This window comes from Siniperca chuatsi, linkage group LG1 (genome assembly GCF_020085105.1).
Source record: "Siniperca chuatsi isolate FFG_IHB_CAS linkage group LG1, ASM2008510v1, whole genome shotgun sequence".
Lineage (NCBI taxonomy): Eukaryota > Metazoa > Chordata > Actinopteri > Centrarchiformes > Sinipercidae > Siniperca > Siniperca chuatsi.
Window position 1 is genome coordinate 6,598,025 of NC_058042.1, and position 24,400 is coordinate 6,622,424.

At 38.7% G+C, this 24,400-nt stretch overlaps 1 protein-coding gene across 2 annotated transcripts in view; it reads left to right on the top strand.

The window, feature by feature from the left end:
- The window catches only part of LOC122876254 (leucine-rich repeat-containing protein 4C-like), a 39,523-nt gene extending 19,851 nt beyond the window's left edge, over window positions 1–19,672 (top strand). For both annotated transcript variants that reach the window (XM_044196328.1, XM_044196319.1), the window contains exon 3: window positions 14,819–19,672. In XM_044196328.1, coding sequence (XP_044052263.1) covers window positions 14,846–16,741 — 1,896 coding nt within the window. In that variant the 5' untranslated portion in view covers window positions 14,819–14,845 and the 3' untranslated portion in view covers window positions 16,742–19,672. The remainder of the gene's footprint in view (window positions 1–14,818) is intronic.
- The last annotated feature ends 4,728 nt before the right edge of the window (window positions 19,673–24,400 follow it).

Consider the following 24,400-nt stretch of genomic DNA (forward strand, 5'->3'; position numbering starts at 1 on the left):
AAATAAAGAATTTCTGCTCATTCAATAGAGCATGAAAATCATTGTTTAACAAAATATTAGGTTTAACCATCAAAGAAGCTACCACTTTAAGAATAATTCCCTTCCCTTATGTTTAGCATGAAACAACCATAAACATAATGTTTACATGTTTACAAACCTGTAACCTCATGTCCTTTTCAACTAGTATCAGTTTGAAAAGGCATAACCAACAAGGAATGTACATAATGTCTCATGTATCATCATATATAAGGCAACTTACACACTATAGCTGACTGACATTAGCTTTACCCAAAAAATAAATATATACTTTTTTAAATCATAAATAATTGACAATTAATTACAAAGTGCACATCTGTGAACAAATACAATACATGCAAGCCACATGCTTGACTCGAACAATCAAATGTGAAAGGGGAGAAAAACAAGCTACCTCAGATGAACAATAATCAGCACCACAGCGGCTGGACAGCTCCACCGCAGGCTAACCAGGATTAAATATTAACAGTGTCAAACATGTAAAGATAACCAGGGTCATGTTAACTTGGGATTAAAGCCCAAGGTTAACAGGTTAAAAGACACATGTACTGTGACATGATGTTTGGACCATAGAACATTGGATTTATGCAGAAGGTAAAATTAATGTCAAAGATGACATTTGTGTCTTCATTTCATATTCACACATCACCATCATCATAACCACACTGAGTAGCAGGCCCAGAGTTATGTATGTCAACTTTACAGTATGACTATATAATACATCAAGTATTGCAAAGGCATGCAAAATTTAAAAAGTTAGCAAGAAAATCTCACAGTTGCATTTTAGAAACTCTAAGAGGAGGAGTTGTGGTAAAAGTTGTTCCCCCCATGAAATATCTCCCCTGACAGTGTGTTGTGCAATAATTACATCAGAAAAAAACATTTACATCTTCTTGGATTAAATTCATATTGCCAAATATGGCAAATTCATATTTGAAATGGTCAATAATGTTTTTAAAACATTTATTAGGATTTCAAAGAATGGAAGTGGCCTATTCAATGTCATACTGTATACTGAACAGATATCACACAAGTTTGTGATTTATTATGGCATACAGCACAATACTTAAACAATAGTTGTCAAAAAAATATAAAAAACAATGCACAAAATAGAAACAACAAACACCAAGGACAAACAAGTTCAAACCAACAGGGAAGCACATTTTGGGGGGATACAAATTTTGGCACCGCACCAATCCTTAACAGCTTATTAGCTTGCCAGCTGAGACTTCTCACCATGAACAAATAATGAAAGAAAAACAAGATGGACTACCTACTGTATGCTGTCAACACTGGCTACACACAATCAATCAGCCATCAGCAGTGAGAACACAATCCCTTACCTAGCACAACCACAGTCTGTTCAGCAGCTGGCTTGGTAGATAATAAAACGTAATAACACTTCCTCCACCGCCATCAAAATAAGAGGTAATGATCATCATCATCATCATCAGTGTACAATACAAAGTTTAAAAAAAAGGCACATAATGTTTGTGCAACAAATCCCAGGCCTACTAAATGACCTTGCACAAGCAGAACAATAATGAGGCTCATGGTGATGATTTGTGATCCTCTTGGTAGATCTGAGCCGTTATGAGAGACTGTGTGTACAGTGTACATCCATCTTTTACAAAATTGAATAATTGCATTTCCCCTGCTTTGATTTCTGACTGACTTTATGACGGTCTCCCACCGAGCATCATGCATTTGCTGCTGAATTATCAAAGCAGATTAAGAGAGAGAAAAGAAAAGAGGAGGGAGGGAAAAAATCAAAATCACACCACTGAGAATGTGTCTGCTCTACAGCTTTCATTTATTGAGTCCAAATAAATTTGATGGGGGTTATTTTTAAACAGACCTTAATCCTCTGCTCACCCCTCATCGTGAGGTAGATAATTATAGTAATCTGGTCGAAGGGAATTTAATTTCCTAGCTGTGACTCGTTGCATTTGGATGGACTAGTTGCTTTATGAAAGGAATTTATGGTGTCCTGCAATTTTGACAACACATATACAACATGGAACATTGCTCAGGATCCACTTTTGCAATATTGATACACTAATTAGCACTAGTGACACCAGATACCCATACAATATAGCAGGGATATACTTTAAGAAGAATAGTTGAGAAGTACCCATTGTTCTTTTTGTTCTATATAGAGGACTAGGTGAATAGATTGCCTTCGAAGTAGGGCAACCTAATAGCGCTCTCTCTAAAATTCACTTCAAATAAAAACCTACCCGCTACTTCTAGAAGCTTTGTGTCTTATGTTGGGAATGTCTTTTGAAGATATTCTAAGTAGGAGATATTTAAGATCCTCCCATTGTAGCCACACAGGAAAGAGCTTGTAATATACACACCATTCTTGTTCTGCCCTTGAGCAAGTCAGTGATTCCCCACTGACTCGCTGTACAGCTCCAGGGGCGCTCTATGTGAAGATGACCCTACACTCTGACCTCCCTCGAGGGAGCAAAGTGAAAAGAGAGTTTCACTGCGGGGATCAATTGAAGTATCACATCGTTATCACTTTATTCAAGTCAGTTAAGCAATTTGGGAAAGAAGGGTTTAGCTTGCATTTAATCCTTGACCAAGATATGCAGGCTTCTACAGTATGTGTGTGTAATTCTTACGCTGTGCATGTGTGTTTGTGTGTGTAGCTTGTGTGTGTTCATTTCACAGCCAAAGTTGGTAATTATCAGTTCCATCTTTGTCATAGTCCTGATCTCACTGCACAGTAAAGAACATTATATATTTGTGTTTTTGGAGTTACAGAATATTAAAGAATCTATCCCTTTATGCTTTATGACAAAGTATAATGGTAAACTAATTTTTCTCAAGACTTTTTTTTTTTTAAGACTCCAAACATGATAATGAGTGCTGGAGCCTGGCATCAGAGTGGATACAGATCTCAACCCAACTACGTCTCAGCCCTTGTAATCCATCACTGTTGCATCAGAACAGTTTCATCCACTTTTAAATTTTGAAAGAAGTTCAGAATCAGAATCAGAAATACTTTATTGATCCCCGAGGGGAAACTCTTTAAAAAAACATGCACGTTGGCACATGCGCACTAATCCTCCTCACCATTACATATTAATGCTTAGTCAGGAGTACCATGTCAGCTAAGGCAAGTCAGGAGGAGCATTTTGCTTCTGTTTGTTACTATGATGTCTACATTTTTCTCTCCAAAATAAACCTAATAAAATCATTAGTTAACACCGTTAACCAAACCAAGATGCTTCAACAGCTACAGTAGAGTTTCAAAAGTCATATGGCATATGACAAGCATGGCTTAAAATTGTCATTTGTAGTTTACTCATGATTTTTCAAAATCTTGGATTGGGAGAAAAGTAGGCATAATAGTCTGTTGAAAGACAGGTATAGGCATAATATTTAATGGCTTCAGCCTACATCTTTTTTGTCTTGCTATAGCTGTTTGGGTGTACTGATTTCATATATTTGTGGGTGTGTAAGTGTATACCCTCTGTTTTTACTAAGACTACTAGAATATTTTTTAAGCCAAAAGAATGACTTTACAAATCTTTACAGTACCTTAATGCTACACCAAGCCAACGCAGTTTTACTTTGCAAAAATGAACCATCACCTACCTTTTTACAAGATAACACATTTTATGTCACTAGAATTATTTATCATGAATTTAACTTTACAGTTGTATGCAAAAGTTTAGGAACCCCTGACAATTTCCATGATTTTCATTTATAATTATTTGGGTGTTTGGATCAGCAATTTCATTTTGATCTATCAAATAACTGAAGGACACAGTAATATTTCAGTAGTGAAATGAGGTTTATTGGATTAACAGAAAGTGTGCAATATGCATCAAAACGAAATTAGACAGGTGCATAAATTTGGGCACCCTTGTCATTTTGTTGATTTGAATACCTGTAACTACTTAGCACTGATTAATTGGAACACACAATTGGTTTGGTGAGCTCATTAAGCCTTGAACTTCATAGACAGGTGCATCCAATCATGAGAAAAGGTATTTAAGGTGGCCAATTGAAAGTTGTTGTTCTCTTTGACTCTCCTCTGAAGAGTGGCAACATGGGGGCCTCAAAACAACTCTCAAATGACCTGAAAAAAAAGATTGTTCTACATTATGGTTTAGGGGGAGGCTACAAAAAGTTATCGCAGAAATATAAGCTGTCAGTGTCCACTGTGAGGAACATAGTGAGGAAATGGAGGACCACAGGCACAGTTCTTGTTAAGGCCAGAAGTGGCAGGCCACATAAAATATTGGAGAGGCAAAGGCGAAGGATGGTGAGAACGGTCAAAAACAGCCCACAGACCACCTCCAAAGACCTACAACATCAACTTGCTGCAGATGGTGTCACTGTGCATCGTTCAACAATTCAGCGCACTTTGCACAAGGAGAAGCTGTATGGGAGAGTGATGCGAAAGAAGCCTTTTCTGCACACACGCCACAAACGGAGTCGCTTGAGGTATGCAAACACACATTTGGACAAGCCAGCTTCATTTTGGAATAAAGTGCTGTGGACTGATGAAACAAAGATTGAGTTATTTGGTCATAACAAGGGGCGTTATGCATGGCGGCAAAAGAACACAACGTTCCAAGAAAAACACTTGCTACCCACAGTAAAATTTGGTGGAGGTTCCATCATGCTGTGGGGTTGTGTGGCCAGTGCCGGTACTGGGAATCTGGTTAAAGTTGAGGGTTGCATGGATTCCACTCAATATCAGCAGATTCTTGAGAATAATGTTGAGGAATCAGTCACAAAGTTGAAGTTACGCCGGGGCTGGATATTTCAACAAGACAACGACCCAAAACACTGCTCAAAATCTACTCTGGCCTTTATGCAGAGGAACAAGTACAATGTTCTGGAATGGCCATCCCAGTCCCCAGACCTGAATATCATTGAACATCTGTGGGGTGATTTGAAGCGGGCTGTCCATGCTCGGCAACCATCAAACCTAACTGAACTGGAGATGTTTTGTAAGGAGGAATGGTCCAAAATACATTCATCCAGAATCCAGACACTCATTACAGGCTATAGGAAGCGTCTAAAGGCTGTTATTTCTGCTAAAGGAGGCTCTACTAAATATTGATGTGATTTTTCTGTTGGGGTGCCCAAATTTATGCACCTGTCTAATTTCGTTTTGATGCATATTGCACATTTTCTGTTAATCCAATAAATCTCATTTCACTACTGAAATATTACTGTGTCCTTCAGTTATTTGATAGATCAAAATGAAATTGCTGATCCAAACACCCAAATATTTATAAATGAAAATCATGGAAATTGTCAGGGGTTCCTAAACTTTTGCATACAACTGTATTTGTATTTTGGTTCGCACATATAATCTGTGTTTCAGAAATTGTGCTCATTTTATAAACTTTTGTGAGACCGTTGACACCAGTCTACATTCCAACTGTATGTCAGCATAGGGATATGCGACTACTTACATAGTCTCAGCATTGCACTTATTAGAGATGTGTTAATGGCTTCTCACATGCTGATAGACAAAGTGCAGAATCCAGACAAAGAATTTCCAATGAGAGACAGTGGCGCACTGGTGGGCAGCAATCTTAAACACAAGAACAAAAGACTGCACCACGTATGGTGCCATCTGTTGTGAGTATCCTGTCACCCAATGTGAACACAACAGCTCCAGAGACAACTGCCTCCAACTTCTCCTATTCAGTCAATTTGCAAACTAGAATGGCTGGAATTCATTGGCAAATAGCTGTGACTGAACAGGGGACACTCGAGTGAACTAATCCCTTCGAGCACTCTGCATTTTGCAGGGAGCGGCAACCTGCCAAGAATGTCCATTGAAGCTACATTGCTATTGTGTCATTTTTAATGCAACACTGTTGTCTTTCTCAATGAATGGCAGTATTTTGGCCTTTTGGAGGTATTACCACTACACCAGTGATAGGCTACAGGAAGGCAGGACTCTAAATGGTAAATTCTAAACTAAAATAGCTTTTATCCATGACTGGATTTGAAATGTACGTTATATCATTAAAACACAACTACCTCGCCCACTTTCTACAGCTTCTGAACCTGAAAGAAATCACATTCAATATGTTATTAACATTTGGAAAGAGCCATGTTCCCCTGATGAAGCATAAAATGTAACAGGAGCATCACTGTGATGTGGGACCTTTTTAATTAAATATTCAAACTAAATGCAGGTCAGGAGTTCATTCAGAATTCTTTTGCTGGCAGTCGAACGTTGGTCCACAGCTGCATGTTCACCTACTTCACCAATCACATAAATCCTCTGCTAAAGCAGTGTTCTGTTTAACTACTGTAAGAAGGCAGCTTATGGGATCTGTGCAGCTCATTATTCAGCCACTGCTGCTGGCTGTGTGTACTCACCTACCTAAACAGGCTGCCACCTGCTTTTTTTGCACTGCATGTAGAGGGAATGTGTTTCCACAGTTTTCTGATCACCAAAACCAAAATCTTTTTGCATTATATAATCCATATCTGTGTAACCAATTACAGAGATTGTCCTCGCTGCCTGAGTCATGCTAACATACTTAACTGTGCCATGTTTACATTTAGTCCAATCAGCCTCTGTCACGATGCGCTTCAACCTACAATTGGCCGATCCTGCAGATCTCTTTTTAGGGACGCAGTCATTGCAGCAGATTGGTGGGCTAGACAAGTGACACGAAAACTAAGAGCGCCCTCGCATTCAGTCAGTCTGCCACCCAGGGCATCCTGTCTTAATCCCTTTGCAGAGACCAGACAGAGCCTTGGCAGAGTGCATTTGAACATGGAGGTCCCTGCAGATTATTTAGCCCATGCAATTATCATAATGGAGGCAGCATAAGGTAATATGTGAATAGGAATTGAATTATTACTTGAAAGGTGTCTCTTTACCCTCTCGCTCTCTCTCTTTCCAGTATTGGCACAAGATAGCAACCTTCTTCTACTTACCTGAAATTAAGGCACATGAAATAACATACAGGAACTCTACGTTCTATGACGTGATACTGTTTAACACTATAACACAAGAGGTAATACACAAGAAAACTGTTGCACCCAGGTATACTTGTTTGTCACTAGCTGTACCTACTCAACATCGTTTAACATAACTCCCGTTTCCAGAATTTACATTTGTGTAAATCATTTTATAATAACTATAATATAATAATTTTTTTAAGTAATGTCTTAAAACATAAAAATGTCTCTTACCCCTGTCTTGATTTGAAACCAGTGAGCTGCATTGTTTTTAACTTAGTCATCACTTCTATTTAAATCCTTGCAGAACTTTTTACACAGTAGTTTGATACTTTTAAATCACTCAAATAAAAAGTCATGGCAATTTCAAAGCCATTCACCGTCACAATTCAATAGTCAAGACTGCAATCATTAGTCTATAGGGCAAAGTGTCTGAATGGCTGATAATAATATGACATTTCTCATCAGAAACAAGAGATTGATTAAAAATTATGTGTTTTGTAATGTTCAGACATAATACCATAGCATATTGCGTGATAGAAAATTAAAATGTGTCTATAGGTTTTTGTCCTCACAGTGATTGTCTGTCTGACCATAATTCCAGATGGCAGTTTGATTACTCTCAATTTTCCCTTTCTTTTAATCTAATCTCGTTCCATCACAGACTGGAGAAAATGAGACTGGTCATCTAAAATCGTGATGATTTTCAATAATATGATCGGGCCATCTGGGAGCGCTGCTGCCCTGAGGGGATGGCAGAGGTTAAGCTCAGGTCAGAGGGTCAACTGTGCCACTTCTTTTCTCACAGTTCATGATGAAGAGACCTAGATTACTGTCTGTTCTCTTTTGTCGGTCAGAGAAAACAAAGCTTGTTTGGTAATACATTAGCAGGAATATTTTCAGTATATAGTGAGCTGAGTAGTCTCTAGCCCTCCATGAACCCGCACAGCATAAGTGGGTGTGGAAAATGGATGGGTGGATGGATTTTCTATACTATATTTCTGATACATATACTTTTATTGGGCATTGAACCTTCTGAGCATAAACCCTAATGTCACCCTAAAGCTTAATCAATATTTTTTATATTAACATTAAATCAACTCTGTGTAAAATGAAAGGGGTTGCTCATAGTGTAAAGCTTTTTAGCTTTTAGCTCATTGTTTAGAATTATATGGCCTGCACACAGTATTTGCTGTATGGTTGAGTCAATATATCAGTCAGCTTTTTCTTCATGTTTTTGTGCCCCCTAGTGTCCAAAAATCGATTAATGCAGCTTTAAAATTAAAGGAACCAATGGAGCTTTTATTTGAAAGCATTTAGAAAATCCCCTTACATTGTTCTATTACAATGTTCTATTGAAGTGTCCAAAATTACTAAGAACTGCTTAAAATGTTGTATATGGAATTTAAACACATTCTGACTCTTGTGAACGTGTAGAAAGTTTAAGCAACCGAGTAAACACTTTTGGTCTGGTTCATTAAATCTCAGAATCATTATCAGAATCAGAAATACCCAGAGGTCCCAGAGGGGAAACTCTTTCGTTACAGCTGCTCAATATGTCACACAGTGCACACAGGGATAGAAGTACTAAGCAAATCAAAATATAATACACTATAATACAGGCAAGATAAATTAAGTACAAAGTGGATATAAGTATAAAAGCAAAAATAAGTGTAAGTACTAAAGTTGATTTAGAGGTTGATAAGTTTGTATGGTTTAATAATGCAATGTAATAATATAAGTAATAAGTAATAAAGTTATTGAGATGATTATGAGACGGTGGATATTGCACAGCAGGAATAGAAGTATGAATAAATATCAATAAATAAATGATATTTATTCATACTTCTATTATTGCTGTGCAAATCTGGAGTGTCCCTGCAGTTGTCATAGCATCCTATACCCCATATCTGAGATCCATTTACCTTTTCACCAACACGCTTGGCAGACATCCATTCGTGAAGCACTTTATCTCCACACAGATGAGAGAAAACACTTTAGCGTAACCCACTAGTATGACCTTGCTTATACGTTTGGGTTTTTTTCCATTCTATGTTTGCAGCCGTCTTTCAACAAGACGTTATAGAATGCTTCACAGATTGTATCCCCTGTGCAATCAGGATGATGTTACCTTGAATCCACTAAAAATGAAATATTGTGGCTTCAGACAGTTGTATTTCAGCAATTTTGCCAGGATGCTCATATTACTTTTATTACCTTGAAAATTAAATATTGTGGCTGCTGTCAGTTACACAAAAATTATTTAAATTTGGTTTCATTTAGAGAAATAATAATTTCTACATTCCTCTTTGGGCATCCCACTAAGTAAATTAATATTCCACACAAGGTGTAGCTAAAGAAATAAACACCAAAACGTGGTTTGCATCATTCCTTTTTTTGTGACCTAAACTACAGTGCATTGCAGCAGTGGCCTATAATTCTTTTCACAGAGGAGACCAGAGCAAGAGCGGCTGTACTGCCAACACACCTTGTTTAAAACACTCACTAAATGTGACTAGTGTGAAAAGTCTTTTGTTTCAAAGCATCACTCCTACAACAACTGGCCTAACCAAACGAGATGATAAACGCAAAGCAAATAAAAATATATAGCAAGTGTTAACAACTAGAGGAAATGACAGACGTGATTATACCATAACCGCTGTAAACATTACAATATACCAAGTATTATTATGCATATAACAGCTGCAGTAAGGCCTGTAGTCCAAACAACCTGAACTTATCCTAGTTACAGGCATAGTTTAAAATTTGCTGCAGCAAGCAAGCCAGTGACAATACTAAAAAAATATTTGTTGGATAACACCATCCCAAGAGAATGAAAAATGTTCAAGAAAACACACTTTATTTTTGCTGTTCTGAGACTCATCTGGTCAACGAAAGGGCCATCATTTCTGTTCCTGTTAAAAAAAATAGACTTTGCCTGATAAGTCAGCAGCACCCAACAGCCTCCTAGATTTATTTCCCTAACACCAGCACTCTGCGTACTGAGGCCAAGATGGGGGAGGGGAATTGCCTTTTTTTTTTTTTTTTTTTTTTTTTTTCCCCAGGTGGAGCAGAGCGGTAGAGTGAAGCACTCTCAGTCTGCATGTCAGAATGAGAAGGCAGCAGTGGTGGCCTCTGGTTATGATGGGGACAGCGCAAGATTTTAAAACCGCCACCCCTCATATCCCCAGACATACGCAAACAAGCATGCAAACGCAAACTGCAACAAAGAGGTTTATTTTTTACAAAGTGTTGGATTTAAAAGTCTAGTCTTCACTTTAACAACATGGAGCAACACAAAATGATACGCACAGTCACAAAATGAAACTATGAACTTAACAAATCAAGTAATTATTGGTCAGATGTTTACATACATGTAGGCTACTAATGTGTTAATAACTGAACAACACAACACTTCAGACATACAGCTGCAAACAGATGCAAGATTTTGAACCACAGCACACATTGCATTGTACGATTATAGCAATGCTGCTGTTGTGTTTCACTGAATGGATTATTACTGTACTGGCAAGAAAAACATGAAAGCCCATCCATCATACTGGGCCACATTTAGCCATTTTCTAAATGTAAGAAACGTTTTAAAAAACCTAAATATTCCACAGCGTTGCACTGGGTGACATGTTTCTTCATTACAATGAACATGGGTAGTTTATTTTAAGTCAATTCTTCATACTCACTAGTGCACAAAATGTGTATTAATCTGCAGCCACAAATAGTCCCCCATTTACTCCTATCTGAGTTAACTACAGTTCCCAGTTGTTTTAGGATAGTACTGAGCCTTTTCAACAAAAGGGAACTATGCATTTGTGACCTGTTTTTAAAGATTTACGTGTTCAATGGTAACGAATGGGCTTTGGGCTGCTGCCACAGACAGAGTACAAAAGTCGGAAAGTATTGAGAGATGGACTAACTCAGCGTTGGTTTTGTGTTTGTTTGTTTTTTTGCTGGGATTTGTTGACAATAAGAAAAATTTAGAATATCACCAGCCTTATCCTTTAATACATTATCTTGTGTTATGTTGTTTGTTAGGTAGCTTAGATCCTTATTTATTGTATTTAATGTATATGCTAAAATATTCATTAGCACTCAAGATTTGTGTCATAATTTCAAACACTGACACAACAAACCTGTTATTCATCTGTATCTCCTAGACACGTTGTCTGTACACAGGTCTTGTAAGACGCAGATGGCCTGTGAGGTTACAACATCAGCACAAACGAGGTTGAAAACAAGACATGCAACAAACGTATGCAAATGTAATGAATCAGTAATGTGTTGAATGAATTAGCAAGATGACATTCAGTTCATCAGACAGCCCTCTTAGTGGCCACAGGCTTCTTTCTCCATCATGATGAGAGACTTGCCACAATTAATATCACTTCATGTTTTACCCACTCTATCAATTTCACACTCACTGAATCAACTGCAAATGACTGTGACCAGTAATTGTCTAATAAACAACTTTGTTTATGTGCCTTTTTTCTCCCCCCAAATAGTACAATCAGTTATAAGATAATTAAAAAAACATTTCATGTTCTTTCTAGTGACTTTAGTTGTTATAATATATTATTACATTTAAGGTAGAAATATAATAAACTTCTGCTTTTTGGGGACGTAGGAGGTGAAAAGGATTTGTGAAATCCTGAGGGAATATTACGCAGTAGAGTGTTAATGACATCAGGTATTAACTGTGATAATATCAGTATTAGAATCTCGTGCCACACATTAGCATGCTTACTGCTGAACATGTGACTTTTTTGTCTGAAAGTGGAAGTGCTAATTGAGATGTTTGTTTTTTTTGTCACTTGGTTAGGATAATCCTATTGTACATCCCCCCTTAGAATTCTGTAGGGAAATGCTAAATGTGCCAACAAGCTAAGACAAATATCGAAATCAAAATGTGACTGCAAAGCAAGTTGTTCAATAATGCAACATTACTTGTTACATTTCATACTGGTGTATTATATTCCTCAATTTGATATGTGTGGAGCAATGTTATCATATTTTCTTCTCAGATTCATACCATGAGACTGTGAAACAGATTCTTTTTTGGAGGTGATACTTGATTTCTTGATTGGTAGACACACTGTTATTTAGGTCTTTGCATCTTAGACTGCCAAGCTTGCTTGCCTGGTGTGTGGGAATGTTCAAGCTAACACATTTCACTAGTTGGAGTAGAATGTCGTTGCTCACACTGACAAGACTCTAATCATCTGACATTGTAATTTAAGTGCTCTGAAATACTCTGCTTTATATTACAGTCTCCTTACTATGTGCACCCTGAGTGAGACATGTTACCCTAGCACTTTTCCAACAAACTCATTATAACAAATGAATTTGGCAAATCACAGTGGTGTCAGACATAATGCCAGTGCCTGCTGGTGCAGAAGCAGAAAAGGGTGGGTGTGTTTTTACATTGCTGGCAGGATTTTAGATGTAAGCAGCTACTGCTTTCAGTGGCTATGAATACATGTAGAGCGTGCCTAGATGGAATTAATCCACACAGTGTTGCACTAACAAAGGGAGGAAGGATATTTGAAGCGATTTGGGGTTTTTTGCAATATATGTGCCATCCCTTCATGTAATGAGGCAGTCTGTGCTGAAAAATTGTATTCAGATAAAATATTTTATGAAGAATGCATGTGGCCAAAGCTATAATTACTCTGAGTGGTAGATCCACATGCTCATTGCTGATTTTACTATTTTTCTTTAAGCATTACATCTAATCTCTATCAGTGTATTTGTCATGTCTGACATTTTCTTCTCTTAGGTGGCAGCGCATGGTTGTTGTAATTCCAGCCAGACAAAATGAGCTCCTGCCAGTGGGAGGCCTCATTCTTTCTGATTCCCCAGCAGAGGGAATCACACTACGGCTGGCGTGGCAGCCTGGCTGGTGCAAAACTAAGCCACATGTAGACTCATTTCTACTGAAGTCAGCCACTCATCCTCACCGGAGAACATTTCCACCTCAGTTAACAATTTTTACAGTTTAGAAAACACCTGTCATAATATACTCGTTCCTTCTTGCTCATGGGTTTGAAGAAAGAGATGATTAACAGATAACTTAGGTTGGATGAGTTGGAAAGAGACAAGGAGAATACTTAAATCTAAGGACCCAGTAGGCAAGGTTAATGTTTTTTTGCAAGAGTGCTTTGCTCTTGGCAAAGGCATTAACTGCATTGAAGAATGGTGTCTGCATCACTTAATAGCACAGCTTGACACAATGCTGTCACATTTTATAATTTTACAGCATATATGATATGTTTGGTATACAGTAGGTATTGATTTATTTGTAGGTTACCATCTTTGTGGGTCAGATGATAATAAGGGGTGGTAGCAACACATTGACACTGCTGTGTGGAAGTGGGAGGTACAGGCTGTACTGTATGTATATGAATGTCTTGGTCTATTTTTATCTTGAGCACACTCAGGCATATTCCTTGAGATTTTGGCTGAATGGACTAATCTAATCTAATCTAATTTAATCTAAGATAAAAGAGTAACGAGTTGCTTGTTAGTCCCTTGATTTGGGAGATAAATTCTGCTACTGTATAGTTCTGCAAAGACAATACCAGACCTCTTCACACTCTTGAATCATGCTATTTGTCAGGGATTTTGGTGTGATGATAAATTGGATTGTAATGAAAACTACTGCTTTGAATAAAAGCATTAATCGTGCTTTTTGAAACCCCAGGAAATTAATCACAGATAAAATATTTCAAAGGCAATAAACAGGCTATGGAAAAGTTGAGATAGTGAAAATAACCCTCATTGTTTTATCACTGGATAACATTTACCAATGACTTTGTTAATATATTGTTATGTTTTACATCAAGATATAAGCCATAGCACAATTTCAGGCAAGAGTAGTTGAACTTCCTCTTTGTTTGCCAGTGTATGCATTTCACAGGTTGCATTGCTATTTGCATTGTTTTTTTATCATGGACAGATATTCTGTACAAATGTCTCATTGGCTCTCAGACAGTATTTGTTTGTGACATTGCAGGGCCACATTCATTAAGTGTAATACTTTGGTGTCAGTGACTTGTCTTGTCCTGAAAAGAATGGGTCCCAATGACATCAACAGCTTTCTTTTAAAATTTTCACAACTAAGACTTTGTGTATTAAATAATTCCAGGCTTAGGATTCCAATGAGTAAGCTGCTTACAAGAAATTCCCAGGTCCTGCTAGAACGAGAAGCAGATGCTAAATTTTCATTTTCCATTTTCGGTCTCCGGTGTAGATGCATCAGCTTCTGTGAAGTCTGGAAATCTGGGACAATCCAGGGTTAGGGAGCTAACAAAAAGCTTGTTGTATTCCACAGATGGGCAGTTATTGATAATTAACTGAAGCTGTTAATTCATTATGCTCTTGTTCTTTTGTCATCCTATGCACATTGTACTATATAAATAGATTAGGGTATGTAATGATTATCAATTAATCGGTTGATACTTTTTGATGAATCATTTAGCTTATGTCAAAAAATTGTGAAAAACGGCCATTATAATTTCCCAGAACTCCAAGTTACATCTCCAAATTGTTTATTTCATCTGACCAACAGTCCAAATCCCAAAGATATTCAATTTACGATCTTACAAAACATACAAAAGCAGCAATTGTTCACATTTCAGAAGCTGAAACAATTGTTTTTGGTTATCAGTTAATTTTCTGTTGACCAACTAATAAATTCAGCACTACAAAAGATTTTGTAAGATCTATAACTATATACAACATCAACAATGTACTCCTTGCTACTTTGTGGTTACTAAATATTTTTCTTTCTTTTTTATTCTTGTTGCAGAGAACCCAAACAGCAGATGAACTATGAATGCTGAACACAATGATCTCCTCCCTCCAGCGCCAGACAATGAGAGGTCGTAGGCTGAAGGGGGCGCTGTCCAACCCCCTCTTTGTGCTGCTTTTGGCCCTTCAGATCCTGGTGGTGGCTGGGCTGGTTCGTGCTCAGACCTGTCCTTCTGTCTGCTCATGCAGTAACCAGTTCAGCAAAGTCATATGCACCCGCCGCAATCTTCGCGACGTCCCAGATGGCATTTCCACCAACACTCGCTACCTGAACCTCCAGGACAACCTCATCCAGGTCATCAAGGTGGACAGTTTCAAACATCTGCGCCACCTGGAGATCCTGCAGCTGAGTAAGAACCACATACGCAGCATTGAAATTGGCGCCTTCAATGGGCTGGCCAGTCTCAACACCTTGGAGCTCTTTGATAATCGGCTCACGACAATCCCCAATGGAGCATTTGAGTACTTGTCCAAGCTTAAGGAATTGTGGCTACGGAACAACCCTATCGAAAGTATACCATCTTATGCCTTCAACCGGGTCCCCTCGCTGCGAAGGCTGGATCTAGGTGAGCTCAAACGTCTCTCCTACATTTCTGATGGAGCCTTTAAGGACTTGAGCAACCTGCGCTACCTGAACCTGGGAATGTGCAACCTCAAAGAGATTCCCAACATCTTACCTTTGGTCAGGCTTGAAGAGCTAGAAATGTCAGGAAACCAGATATCTATTATCAAGCCCAGCTCATTTACAGGATTAGTGAACCTCCAGAAGCTGTGGATGATGCATGCCCAGATCCAAACTATAGAGAGGAATTCCTTTGATGACCTTCAGTCACTGGTGGAGCTCAACCTGGCTCACAACAACCTTACCTTTCTACCACATGACCTCTTCACACCGTTGCATCGCCTGGAGCGGGTCCACCTCCATCACAACCCCTGGAACTGCAATTGTGATATTTTGTGGCTCAGCTGGTGGCTGAAGGAGGCAGTACCTGCCAATACCAGTTGCTGCGCCCGTTGCCATACTCCTGCAGTCTTTAAAGGTCGCTACATTGGGGAATTGGACCACAGCTACTTCCAGTGTGATGTTCCTGTCATTGTGGAGCCACCCAGTGACTTGAATGTGACGGAAGGCATGGGTGCAGAGCTTAAATGTCGTACAAGCTCGTTGACATCCATCAGCTGGCTTACACCAAATGGCTCATTGGTGACACATGGGGCTTATAAGGTGCGTTTGTCTGTACTCAATGATGGGACACTGAACTTTACTAGCGTCACAATGCAGGACACTGGGACTTACACCTGTATGGTTAGCAATACAGCAGGCAACATTTCTGCCTCTGCTGTGCTTAATGTTACTTCTGTGGAAAACAGCGGAGTGACCTATTTTACCACAGTCACCGTTGAGACCATTGAGACCCCGGGGGATGATAGCCAAACGCCACTTCCCCCATTTGGCTGGGTGTCATCCTCAACAACAAAAGGTACTCCTGTTTTAACAAGGACAACAGAGCGGACTTACACCATTCCAGTTCTTGATCTAGATGGAGAGGGAGCTCTCAATGGCCTGGATGAGGTGATGAAAACCACCAAGATTATCATTGGCTGCTTCGTGGCCATCACACTTATGGCTGCTGTTCTGCTCGTTATTTTCTACAAGATGAGGAAGCAGCATAACCAGCAGGATCCTGATGGCCCTGCCTCCTCTATGGAGGTCATTACTGTTGAAGAAGAGCTTGCAGGTGTCGCTGCCATGGAGAGACACCTATCTCTGCCCCCTCTGGAGCACTACAACCACTACAACACCTACAAGAGCACTTACCACCACCCTCCTATGCTCAGTACCATACACAGCTCAGCCACACAGGAACCTTTACTGATTCAAGCCTGCTCTAAAGACAATGTACAAGAGACCCAAATCTGATTTTGAATTTGACTAAATAACCAGTATCAGCAGTTTCATACTTGGAGTACAATGGACCAAAAAGAGCTATGAAAGTGTTGATGTCGATAATGGCGATAAATCAGCATTTGGCAAAGGGACGACATATGATACTTAAAGTGTCTTTACAAAAACAAAGATTATTTATTAAAAGTATGTCTAGTGGCTAAATGAAGAAAAACAATTTGTGATAGCTTTTTAGCTAATTTTATTTCTCTCTGTGTGTGTAATACTGCACAAGGGAAAGAATGGTTTCCTAAAAGTGAATATGGAATGTATCAAATGCAGCTCATGTGAAACCACTGTAGAAATTGGCCTAAATTAATGCAATGCCATTCATTTAATTATTTGATTTTACCTGATAATGTGTTTTGTTGAAGGGCATTGCTTAAGTATTTATAAGCACTTATTTGCTAGTTGGTCACCATACCTTGTCCAATTTGGTGGAGGTTTATGAGAGACAAAACATTAAATGGGTTTATTTTCATTGCCATCATATTCTAGCTGTCACTCAACACAAAATGAGATCTTTTAATGACATAGCTCTGGATATCACAGTGAAGCCAGCATGCCTGAGGAGCAAAGCAGCCAAATGAGTAAATGTGCATTTCCTCTGTGTCGCCTAAACAACAGCCATACATCCTTCACTTTAATTAAGATTAAGTTCTTGCTTCCATTCCTCCTCCTACCTTTTCTTTACACTTCTACCTTCTACTTTCTTCTACTCCACCTCTCTTCTTCTATCTCTGAATTCTCCGTCTTCCTTTTCTACCCTCTCTCTGCTTTCTTCCCACTCTCCTTGCCTCTGTGTCCTCTTGCTTCTTTGATTGTCTCTCTGTCACTTAGCTCAGGCACGTTCCTCACCCCTCGCTGTGTCTCATTTGTCACGCTTTATCCGCCGGCATGTACCGCACGACGGCGGAATATTGCTTGGGAAAATGAAGGGGAGCATAAGGCTGCGGTCTGTAGCCTCCCTGTTAACCCAGTAATGATCTACGTCCACTCAGTGTCGCGTTACCTTGCCATCACCCCAGGGTCACACGAGCTTGGGCGCTGATAGTCCATCTGTTATACAGATAAAGAGGCAAATGAGGCTGCTTTGTAATGTAGTGTGACCCTGTCAGACTAACGCAGACGGTGCTAACATAGTCAGTGAAGCAGCTAGAACCTGCAACAAAATAAGGAGAGATGGGTTATAGCTCATTAATCTGTATCAGCAGTTCATTTGCAGACTAACAGAGGAAAGCTGATAACAAACAGCATGAGACTTTTCCACTCTCCTTGTGCCCAACATCTAACAAGGGGTAGAGGCCTTTGATATTGAAGCGACCCCTGCTCAGTCTCATTTTTGTCAGAGAAAAACACACACACTTTGATGTTGCATCATTTATAGACCATCAAAACATTGTCTCTCCTGTAGTCTGTTTACGCTTTGCTTTTTCATTTAGTCTTTCAAAGAGGAAGGCTTAAGGAAGGAGGAGGTAGGGATGAAAAGTGAAGAACAGTGGGTGGGGAGGGGGGAACCAGACCCACAATGGTCATGAGGGGTCTTCAAACAGAGATATTGCAGATATGGAGGGATAGGAGTGAAAAAGAAGATAAGGAATAAGGAGGCAAAACTAGCCATCAGCATGTCGCCATGGAAACAGTGACCTTGTGCAGAAAATATGAAGAGGTAGATATGCCTTTAGCTTTGGTCTCTGTGCAACAAGTATATTTTAATTCCCCATTGGCAATTTCACAAATGTGACTGATTATCGACAAAACTGGCATAATGGAATGTATATTTACAAATGGTTTTGACGGGATTTGACCTGCACATGACGTCACCTCTGCAGAGCAACACACCATTTCAGTTATTTAAATGAAATAAATCACAGCATGTGAAAAATTTTACAATTTAACTGTCCAGCAGTTCTATTCGCTTTATTGATTTTCATCTCTGTGAAGACAGCTACCATAGCTTATAATATGAGCATAATAAAGCACTGTCACTCACAAAATCATACGCTTCTAATTAGTCACTCTCCTAAATTTATTCTTTCATTTTCTACAATAACTGTGGAATGGTGAACAAATATGGTGGAAGCAAAATATACATTTAAAGTCAAGTGACGTAGAGACAGATGAAACTGTTAATGGAACAACTGAAACAGAAACAGAAACTTTTCATTGCCAGCCTTTCATTGTGTTATGAATGACGAGAATAGCACTGTCAATGGTGAACCATTCTTTCCCTTTCCACTGTTTTCTTTTTCAATGCTAAATTCCTTTTCAATGCTTTTGGTGGCTTAATGATTCAATGTCGATGCTGGCTACAGTGAAAAAAAAAAAAAGGTTGAGATTTTTTATATATATAAATTTGGGGATGAGGGTTGTGAGTTATTCAGAATGAATGGAATATCTCTGTATTGGTATTTAGTTGAGCAGGATGGCTTTATGTGGAGAGATATTTGAATGCCAGAATGAAATTAAGACTGAGCTGTAGAATGTTGGACTTGAAATACCAGCAGAGTGAGCTTGATTTTTGTGCAAAACCCTAAGCCAAGGTGATCAAATTCTTGTGTGTTATTCTGCCAACTGTCTATGTATGGGGAGGGTTGCTGTACGTGGAAATATTCTCTCTCATTTTTGGAGAGAATAATCATCAAATGGTTAAATTTCTACAAAAAAAGTATTTTCAAAAACATAATGCAAAAAAAAAAATCTTCAGATCATAATTTTACATGTGCTTCAATTGTTAAAAAAAAAGACAAAAAAGCAAAACAAAAACAAGAAAAAAAAAAAACAAGAGACTGTGCTTGTAAGGAGTCCAACTAATTTCTCTGAGGATGATGTTCAATTATTGATACCTGAGATTGTAGTTCATACTGTACATGAATACAAATAAAAATTGCAATTCTTTTTTTCCAATAGATTTCATAGAATGCATTATTCACAGAGATGTTGTCACCATTTTGCCATCTTTTTCCCATTTGCACATGAACACTTGTATAGAAATATTCAAACAAAAAGGATTAATAAGCAGCTTCCAGAATGCTGAAGAGAAAAATATGTTGTGAAGAAATGCACAGTAGCTTATTTTATGAGGCCAGAGGAGGGAAGTGGATCTCTCTAAGAGGAAAAGGAAGCGATCTTTCTGTATTATACATGGGAAGTTAGAATCTTTTATCTAATTTGAATCACTCCATCTGTCGAACAGAATCATTTGATTCATGCGGGCAAATCTGAGAATTTCATAACCAATAGCACAATAGGCTATTCCTGCTCTCTCCGCTGACTCAATATGATGAACAAAGAACATCACAGAACCTTGGAGAACATTGTCAAAGTCAGAAAAAATACAAATGTAATAGCCTACACTACCCTCACTGGCAGTTCAGAATGTATTTAATATTGAATCAATTAAACGGAATCTTTGCTGGAAACAATCATGATTCATGCAAAAAATTACAACAATTCAGTGAAGAGACTGCTTTTCATTACGACATCCCCACTACCCAAATAGCACAAAATGGCTCACAGTCACAATTGCCTTTGGTATTGCTCCATTTCATTCACAAAGTAATTGATGGCTGCTCAGCAAAATGTTGTGAAGCAATTGGTGCAGGCTTCATTGAGACACTTATTGGTATGTATGGTCAGTCTCGAATGCTTGAATGTCTATTCCAACAAAGGGATCATTAATTAATTCGCTAACTGATCAATTTATTCAGGAGGTGACACACTCAGCCTCAGTTAAATGATGCCAGATCCAATTCAGAAACTGAACAGTAATCTCATTAATTTCCAGGCAGTTACAGTATGTATACTGTATGTGGGAGATGGAAGTATTTTCACAAGCAGTGAATCAGATGATCATTTGTTTTCTGTGGGACACGGTATAAGTTTAGAATTGGATGTGAATATCATTTGCTTCGAGTTTTGTCTTTTTCCATTAAAATGACTGCTGTTCATCAGTCGATAGTCAAGTCTTAGATGTTTGAGGTTCCTGTGGTGCATAAATGCACAACAACACAACAAGTGTCAGCAACGCAGAGCTTTCAGTGGTCTTTTTCAACCAGATAAAAGGAAAACAGGGGCTTTCAGACAAAGAATACAATAGCATACAGCAAATCAAGACAAGAGGCTGCATTAGTGTGATGTTACTACATGGAACAGGTAAACAAACTAAATAAGAAAAGGCAAGTCCGCTTAAGGCTCATTAAATACCAAGATACCGCATGGTGGTTTATACAAAGCCTAATCTCTATAAACAGATATCTGCATACGAATGCAGTATCTGTAAGGACAAGACTTTGGTATCAGAAGTGTTCTGGAAAAGCCAAAGAGGCGAAACGCATTGGCTGAAATGCAATCTCGGAACACATCGGCTATCATCTGATGGTGATTTAGCTTTTTATCAATCTTGGAACCCTAGAGATTGCTAATCAGACTGTAAACAATGACCAGCGCACGGAAGTCTTGGCCCAGATATCTGTTCTCCAGATATCCGCTGGCTACACCGGAAGCCCCGAAACATTGGCCATTGCCCCCAGATGGTAAATCGTTTTCAGACGATAGCCGATGGGTTCCGAGATTGTACAAACCCTGACATCACATTTGGTCTAGCCACTGTTCCATTAGCCATTGTAACTCAATACAATCTCTCATTGAGGGTTTCTTAAATCTGTCTTTCTGGAAAAGTGAAACATGTTCAGGGGTTTTACAATCCATATTCTAATATATGATAGGCTAAATATGATAAATTTAGTATCTCAGCACAGCTTATTAGAATTTGAAACCTTCACACTGATAATCATACTTTCTTGTAATGTCATCTTTAGAACTTTTTTAGGTGTAATCTCTGCTATCCAAAAACATCTACACCTTCTTCTGGAGCATTGTGCTTAATGGGAACATGTTGTAATGCCATTGCCAAACAGACTAGGCAGTACAACAAAACAACTGCTGCTGCATTAATGTGGGCATTGCTACATAATTCAGGTAGAGAATATTCAAAACAAACTAGTAAATCCAGTTTGAAGGCTTATCAAACTTTAAAATATCGCACAGCAGTTTATACTGCTTTGAGGCAGAATTGTACAACTCTAGAAAGTGAATCACAGCAAGGTATTCTATCTGGTACTCTGTGTGTGCTTGCATAAACAATACACTGTCAGGTTGTCAATCACATTGCTTGAACATTGCTCTAAAAGGTTCCATGAAGAAGAAAGGGAGAATATATCATTCTGTAGCCAAGAGTGCGCAACACCAGCCAAAATATGTAAATATCATTCACAAAACAGTCTGGATGGAGTGCTGCTCGGGTGTGAAAAAGATGTCTCTCTGGTGCTCTTCAGTTTGGGGATCCTACTAGTTTAGAATTGTTGAAGAAATCTGAGGCAGCCTTTAGTAGCTCGTGGCTATTAAGTCAAACAGTTAAACACATGCCTAAGCGTTTCAGCCATTAAGGCCTTCTTCAGGGCAAATACAAAATGGTCGCCTTTGGGCGGTTTCTTATATATGTTGGCAAGTAGTCACATGATTAGTGTAGACAGGTAAATTCACACGACAGACCATGTTCAGCAGATGAAATTACACATCAAAAAATCTCACACAATGTCAGGGCAAAACAAATATCACGTTTGCTTACTCTTTAGTTAAAATGTATTGTCATAACTGGGCCTGTGGGCCATAACAAAAACAGGAAACAGACACTCAAATGCCAACAAATTTAAATTATTTATTGCAGTAAGGAAAATAAAGTCAGCAACATTAGTAGTGTAAATGTGAATGTGTGTGTATAGTGTAGTGTAAGGTGTTGTGAAGTAAAAAATGAAACAAAGAGCCAAGCAAAGCAAAAAGGGGTTGCAGGAGCAGGCAGGGAAGAGAGAGAGAGCACTGTGCTGGAAGCTGGGACTTTTATATCCCAAAGAGCACTGGGCCCAGGTGCTCCAGATCTGGCTGGACACTGCAATCAGGCTCCTCTGGCACCTTAAAGGCAGCATAGGCGAATACAGTAACCAATGCCACACGCAGACTCAACACGGGTCATCACAGTATTGTGTTTAAAACAGAGATGATACCCAAACCAGATGCTCTGATTGCCTATTTAGTTACAAGTGCAAATGTCCCCTTTGAGAAAAGCTCTGTTTAGGGAGTCTAGTTCTAAGAGAAGACAGCCAGGTTAAACCGCCCACCAGCAAACTGTGAAACAGATGGTTTTCCACTTGACTGCTGTTGTCTATAATCAAACATCTAACAACACCTGTTACACACATGAAAGGCGGACAGGTGAGGTTGCCAACCAGTAGCATGCAGACGGAAAGGTGTGGTTTAGAATAATCCTGTAACTTCTGGACTGTGCTGGTGGCTCAGTTGCCTAAGACACAAACCATGTAACTGCATCATCTTGGTTGTAATCAGGCTTGAAAGCTTGGTTGCATCTCTTCTCTCTTTTCACAATAAAGTATCCAATAAAGTAGAAATATTTAATAAATATTGTTTGAAAGAAATACTATGGATTCGGGGGCATGAGGCTCACCCATTAAGATTTTATGTATGTTTTAAAATGCTCAGTTTTTGAGACTATTTTTTTACAATGCATGTGCATCCCGTTTTATGGGAGAAAATACAATATACTGACCTTTCACTGGGATTAATACATAATCCAATAAAAAGAAAGAAAATGCAATAAGGCTTAGTCTTATTAAAGAGGAATTTTTGTTTAGTGAAACAGTTTTTCTTACTACTTTTAAGAGAAATAATGTGTGTTTTAATAAGATAAGATCCAACTTAATCTGTATTAGTTTCTCTGGATATTATTACTGGATCAGTCACAAAATATCTAGTTTTGTATTCTGTAACCACTGTCACCATTCTATCAGTAAGAGTCAATGTGAAACAGATGTAGGTGTTTTCAGGCGCTGATAGTTGCCTCTCAGTATAGTTTGGCATCTCTCAGTTTGGGCAGCTTTTATGCTCAGAGTAGCTACTGACATATGTCTGCACAGACTGGATAAGAGAAGGAGCCAAGTGTCTTATGATTTTATGAAGAGAAGATGAAAACATTCATGTGACCTCAATGCTCACTCTGTACGTGTATGTGTGTGTAGTGCAGCTTGTAAGGTACTAGATGCTTTTTTTATTTGGTTTGATTGATATGCTAGTTAATGGATAATTTATTACAATTTCCGACAGAAGCATACAGCTGAAAAACTGTGTGAGCAAAAAACATATAACAGCATTCCGACTTTAAAGATGTATGTCACAGCAGAGACTTTTAGTTGTACAGTTTTCATGCTACATTTAATAGTTTGGTCAGTTACAACTGAAAAGAAGCTAGATTTTTTTTCTGTTATCACAGATACTGCTGAGTGATGGAGTAAAAACTCAATATTGGAACATATGTGATCTCTTATGGCAGATAAACAGTGATATGACAGTTGTCACTATGGAACTGCAATTACAGTAGGAGGCAAAATAAATGGCTGCATTTTGCCTTGACAGCAGCCAATCTAAGTTCCACCTACCGCAAGACAACCGGTGCTGCAACGCATGATCCAAAAGTAGATTTGAGCAAACTGGCAGCAGCAGCAGCAGAGGTATGTGGTTGCTGCCTGAAACATGCCTGCTCGACTCATGTGGGCTGAAAATCTA